The sequence below is a fragment of the Aulonocara sp. 'chitande type north' Nkhata Bay genome, linkage group LG7, assembly GCF_057382095.1.
Source record: "Aulonocara sp. 'chitande type north' Nkhata Bay isolate Kocher_YH1m ecotype deep benthic linkage group LG7, A_spYH_male_GT1.1, whole genome shotgun sequence".
Taxonomy (NCBI): Eukaryota; Metazoa; Chordata; class Actinopteri; order Cichliformes; family Cichlidae; genus Aulonocara; species Aulonocara sp. 'chitande type north' Nkhata Bay.
This window is the reverse complement of record NC_141350.1, coordinates 54,549,886-54,555,882: the sequence shown is the minus strand read 5'-3', so window position 1 is coordinate 54,555,882 and position 5,997 is coordinate 54,549,886. Positions and strand designations below refer to the sequence as shown.

Genomic DNA, 5,997 nt, shown 5'->3' with positions numbered 1-5,997 from the left:
GAAAGAGCTGAGGAGAGTTCCAGATGAGGGCTCACTCAGCAGCCGCGGAGCAGAAGCCAGGGGGAGTTGCAGTGACGCGCCCGTGAGCTCCGCCGGCAGCCAGCCGTGCCTGAGTGACCGAGCCCCAGGCCGAGAGGCCGGGGGCACCCCACCTCCGAAGTGGCCCGAGCGAGCCCCAGGCTCCAGGCCCCGATAAGCGGCCGCTAAGGAGTGAGCGGCCGCTTATCGGCATATAGACATCCTGACATATAGACACAGAAATACAGGCACACACAGATACAAACATCCATTCCCACCCTCATGCTCTCATATGCACTTACTCCACACTCAACCAACGTGGAGACAGACATAAAGAGACGCTGTACACACGATCACACTCCCCAAGCGTACTCTACAAACCGGGTCTAGGTACCCTTGCCCCTGGAGGGGGGAACTGCACCCAGACCCAGGTGGTGTTACCCTTTTCCCTGCGGTGGGGGGAGGCAGACCGCCCCGACTCCGCAGCAGCAGGGAGGCCCCACACTCCAGACCGCAGTCGGACGGCCAACTCCTCCTCCTAGCCCCCCCGCTCCAGCAGGTCGCAGAGAATGGGGGTGAGAGAAGACTCCAAACCTCCCTCCACCCGCTCATTGTAGTGTTGATGCATGTGTGTTCTAAGGTGCATTTAAAACCCAGGAGGGCATGGAGCTACCTGCCAGAGAGCAGCAGGTAAGCGCATGGTCCCTCCTGCTAGCCCTCAATGTCTACGTGTATTCAAAATTGAGAGGTGGGCAACGACGCCAGGGGTGAGGTGTACACCCTGATGGTACTTTGGATTCCGTGTATCGTGCCCACCCCCAAGATCCTATATGTATGTGTAATGAGAGTGTGAGTAATGTGAATGTCTAAGTTGTGGGATAAAATTGAGGCAGAGGCAGCCAGAAGGGGACGGGGGGGGGGGGGGGGGGTAGCCTCCTCTGCACCCTGGTGACATACCCCTACTCCAAGGTCCTGCATGTGTGGGTGGTTGTGGTGGAGCGGGAAGAGGGAGGCAGCTGGAGATGGGGAGGGAAGGAAGGGAGGGGCAAGTGACCCCTCCCTGGGGCCAGCTCCCCCGCTGACCCCAGTAGGCACCCCCATACTCTGCGACCCGCCAGGGAAAGGGGGCCCAGGCCCATCCAGACTGGGGCCCAGTGCAGCAGCGCCTCCCGGCCCCACAGAGCCCGGGACAGTCCACCCAACCCCACCACAGAGAAAACTGCACCCACCCCACCATCCACTCATCTTCCAGACTACATAAGACAATAAACACCCAGGCTGAGATCTTCCTCCACCTCTCCTGTATCTCCCCCTCCTGCAGAGAGAGCTCCTGAGGAGAGGAAAGCTCCTGCAAGATGTGACAATCTTCCCCACCAGTTGAAGAGCCCCCCAGGTGGCTCGATGCACCGGCGGCACCCTGCTCCAGGGCTGGGCCCCCATGCACCCACCCGCCCACAACCCCGGCAACACACCAACCAGGACCCAAGCCCCCGAGGCCCGGCCCGGGCCCCAGCCCGGAGACGGAGCGCCCCCAGAACCTCACGCCCATCCCGGACCCACCCAGGGGCAGCCAGGCTACCAGGTCAGTAACCCACGTCCGTCAGCACAGACCCTCCTGCATCCTTTTTCTAGGAGAAGCTGGAATTAAGTCGTTTGAATTTGCTCGGTTAATTTGAATCATTTGTCTCAGTTTGAACCTGCAGCTGGTGTGTGCTGACACCTGGACAGGCATGAGCTGTTAGCTGTGACTACATGGTTCTCTAGTGTGGTAAGTCTTGGTTTCTGTGGAGTCTCCATCCGTTTTGTTTTTGTTAGTTTGTTTTATTTAAACTTTGGTGGGGTGTGCGGTCTGACATTTGGCTCAAACACTTCCAGAGCTGTCAAGTGTGCAACCAGCTTACTCATAGCCTAACCTGGTTACTGGGTTGAGTGTTAAAATCGCCCACTGTTAAACTCAATGAAGTGGGTATGTTGGTATAGGCATGTAAGCAGAGGGAGAGTTTCCACTTTTTTAAATAACCCGGGTTTGGGTTTTTTTCTTTTGTATTTTTTCTCTTCCTGGGCCTTGGGCTGTATGGCACATATAGAGGAATTTGCTGCTGCACTATGAGCAAGTTTTATGCATCGTTGCACTATAGAATATCTTTTGAGAGTTTAAGAAAACTATAACTTTGATTTTGAGTGGTAACAGTAGTGGAGTAGTCGACCTCTTTCAGTTATGTCATACAATGCATCTCATGCTGAAAGGAACACCTCTGTGGCATTGACTGCTATGGTCATAAAAGGAGAGAAACTCATCCTATCCACCCCTGACTTCAACCCTATTGAGAACCTTTGGAGCGTCCTCAAGCAAACGATCTATGAGGGTGGGAGGCAGTTTACATCAAAACAGCAGCCGTGGAAGGCTATTCTGACATCTTCTAAAGACATTCAACCAGAAACTCTCCAAAAACTCACAAGTTCAATGGATGGAAGAATTGTAAAGGTTATATCAAAGAAGGGATCCTATGTTAACCTATAACTTGGCTTGTGACCTCCTAATGCTCCAAATCCAACAAATGACCATTTTCAGTTCTTTACAACCAATAAAATGTTAATTTGGTACAATGCATTTTCATTTTTTTTATTTTTGCAAAAACATTGGGAGGTTTGTTCAATAACATTTTAGTTGTGCTCTAACAGTTGATGACTTGAAAAGTATATTAACTTTTATCTGCATGGACTATGTAGGAAAGTCAGCGACAAATATCATTTGTATAATAATTTGGAATATCGATGACCTGGATGACTGAGAACCTTCACAGACATATTGCCGTATATTTTGGGAGGAACACCTTCAACTGGTGAGGGAGTATGAAAGGGAATCAAGGAAATTCACATTTTGGACAGAGAGGACAGATGGTTTGAAAGAGGAGTGAAAGAAGCATCTATGTCCACTGTGAGCGACCATCTTTGAACAGAGGCGGTGATTTACGACACCAACTCTCTGCCATCTATAATCCAGTTTTGAGATCCCTTCCCAGACGCCTTAACGCCGACTCACATCCTGGGCCATCTAATCTCAAGAATTCGCATGATAAGGTGGGGCCAGGTTTCACAATGAACTCACCCGAAACTCTGGCTGATTGGGACCCACGCCCAGTTTCACACCTTGGCTCAGGCGATTAGAGGATCATCAGGGGGTCCTTTTGTTTCTCTGTGAGGGGATACTCCCACTAGGTTTATATCTGGGACTCTCCACCATTTGACCTTAGAACTGAAGAAGCTTCTCGGATGAGAGGTGAAACGTCTTCAAGCAACTTAAAGAAGTCCAGACGCTTTTCTTTGCAAGCTCCTTTGACTACGATGACCTGGATGACTGAGAACCTTCACAGACAATTTGGAATATCGTTTATAAGATGTATGCAGCTTGCAGGTTTGAAAAACGTAATCCGCGTGAACGTGCATTCTTTCTAATGGCCTGCAGAGGGCGACTCTTATGATTAAAATACAACTTTTACTTCTAATGAGGTCTGTGTGAAAACAGTCCTTGGCTCTCCTGTACGGTGTATGTAGCCGCTAAGACTGGTGGACCTAAATCTTCACCACCACGTCTGGTATACATACAAGCGAAAAAGGGGAGTGGGTGGGTCAGCGCTCAGAGCACAGAAACTTAGCTGGCTTCAAACACCATTTATTTCCATAAAAAAAAAAACACAGCCAGAGTCACAAATACAAGATAAAATTCCCCGTATACAATAAAAATAGTGTTGCAACCCGCTAAAAACCCTGCCGGCAGAAATAACTATACAATATTAAAACAAGGCTAAATGAATGTTTTCCATATGCTAAAATTACCCTCCCATAGTCCCATAATCCCACAGTCCAGCCACACATGGGCAAATGGTCCTTATATGAAAGAGACAGGAGAGGAACTTCTCTTCCAGTATGGTAAAACTCGTCAGCAACAGACCAGGGAGGGGGCTCCTATCGCAGACCTGTCTCCTCCTGACAGCGCGTCGCCGCACAGTCCCGCCCCACTCCACACCTGAACACAGCCTCCCTCGTCTCACCGTCAGATGCAGGCAGAAGGGCATCCCTGCCCTGTTGTGCATTGCAGCCATCGCCACCCACTGTTGCCGTCCCTGCGTTGGGAGTGGATCGCCGAACAACTCGCGGCACCCCACAGTCAGGCAGCAGTTCCTTCCACACACGTGCGGGCTTGCACGCGCTCCTTTTTCTCCTGCCCACCTTTCGTGCGTCACTCTCCTTTGTCTCTGCGCTCGCTATCCCCTTTAACAGGTCAACCTGGCGGCTGATAGGCCACCTTGGGGAACGCCCCCACCTCACAGGTGCCTACAATTGACTGTTTAGTCCACAGTGGGTTAAAGGAACATGGTACAACATTAACACAAATACAAACATGAGGATAAAACCATGCAGTATAAATATCAATAAACGAACATGCAATATAAATATCACTATAAAATCATGCAAATAAAATCAACACTATGTACCAATACACAGATTGATAAAACATAAAAACACAAATTTCCGCTGTGTGACATGTACATTTTAGGACATCGTCAGGTCTCAAGAAAAAATTTGTCAGGTATCAGTTATCAGGAAAAAACACTGGACATTGGAATGCCCAGTGCAGTAGCAAATCGCTCGTGCTTCACTGCACAAGCTGGACCCACAGAGTCTGCTAAGGTTTGTCACTGCCACATTACATATGATATTTATATAAACCCATTTAGAGTGAGGTCCATGTAAATTTACCATTCTCTATTTGTTTATCTTCTGACAGCGTAAGATTACAAGTGTGCTCCAACGCTTTCTTTGCCTGTTAGACGTGGGAATGCTGCAGACCATCAGGGAGTGTACGGTCCATCAAGCCCACAGAACAGAGCCGGACTGGAATTTGTCAGTTCATGAACTGATGGCATTCATTTCAATCCTGTTTGTGAGAGCAATCATGTGTCCTGTTGGTGCCATTGTGGATTGCTGGTCAGAAAGATTTCTGGTGCCAGTAATCAAAGAGACAATGCCCCGAGATAGATTCATTTCAATTATGCAACACCTTCGATTTGATGACAAGGACACGCAGGCAGAACAGGTGAAAACAGATAAATTTGCAGTGATCTCCGACATCTGGACACGCTTCAACAAGAACTGTGCTAAGAGTTTCACTCCAGGAGAACACATGACCATAGATGAACAGCTGTTCCCTACCAAGGTTCGTTGTCCATTCACACAGTATATCGCAACCAAGCCAGACAAATTTGGGATCAAGTTCTGGATGGCCACGGACTTGGACACCAAATATGTCTGCAGTGCATCTCCTTACTTGGGAAAAGACCCCAGTCGTCAGAAGGGAGAGAGGCTGGCAGAGAACGTGGTCATGAAACTGATGGAGCCGTTTTTGGATGATGGGAGAAACGTCACAACAGACAATTTCTTTACTTCACTGTCACTGTCGCACAGACTGCTGCAGCGCAAAACGCCGTTACGGGGCACGGTGAATAAAGTCTGGCGTGAACTTCCTCAACTTGCGCGGATGTATTCCGTAAGAGCAGCAACACGCAGGTGGTCAGTAACGGTTTTCTACAATATGCTGGACCTGGCGGCGGTGAATGCCTACATTTTGTACAAGGCATGTACAGGGTGGACAGGCAAAATAAGATTGTTTCTGAGTCTTCTAGCTCAGGAACTTCATTGCCGATTCATGTAGCACAAGGAAATATTAGCACAGACGCAGGCTGCTGAAGCTGCTGCAGCTGCACACACAAGAAAAGAAGCAGGCAACATGAGGTCAAGTTATGGCAATTTTATTTGTGTATTTCAGTACATGTATTTAGGTTAGAGTTTTTAAAAAACAAACAAACATCCCAAGAAGAAGGATGGGGTGAAAGAAAGGTGGAGAGAGGGGGAAGAAACTATTGATGTCCTCAAACTTGATGCTGCTGGGTCAGTTCTTTCTCAGCAGTCTGCTCCAGA

General features: G+C 49.0%; 1 protein-coding gene across 1 annotated transcript; it reads left to right on the top strand.

Annotated features, from left to right (window-relative positions):
• Positions 1 to 2,290: 2,290 nt before the first annotated feature.
• On the top strand, positions 2,291 to 5,731 carry LOC147326257 (uncharacterized). The gene is made up of 4 exons (XM_086297778.1): positions 2,291 to 2,384; positions 4,577 to 4,710; positions 4,808 to 5,292; positions 5,383 to 5,731. Exons 1-4 carry the CDS (start codon positions 2,291 to 2,293, stop codon positions 5,729 to 5,731), a joined length of 1,062 nt encoding a protein of 353 aa, XP_086153904.1.
• The last annotated feature ends 266 nt before the right edge of the window (positions 5,732 to 5,997 follow it).

What these genes read in the sequence shown, in the direction of transcription:
- LOC147326257 (XM_086297778.1), top strand. Translation starts at nt 2,291, where the DNA reads ATGGTCATAAAAGGAGAGAAACTCATCCTATCCACCCCTGACTTCAAC. An exon ending in CAAGCAAACGATCTATGAGG is followed by an intron (nt 2,385 to 4,576) that starts GTGGGAGGCAGT and finishes TGTACATTTTAG; the next exon opens with GACATCGTCAGGTCTCAAGA. An exon ending in CCAGACAAATTTGGGATCAA is followed by an intron (nt 5,293 to 5,382) that starts GTTCTGGATGGC and finishes GAAGGGAGAGAG; the next exon opens with GCTGGCAGAGAACGTGGTCA.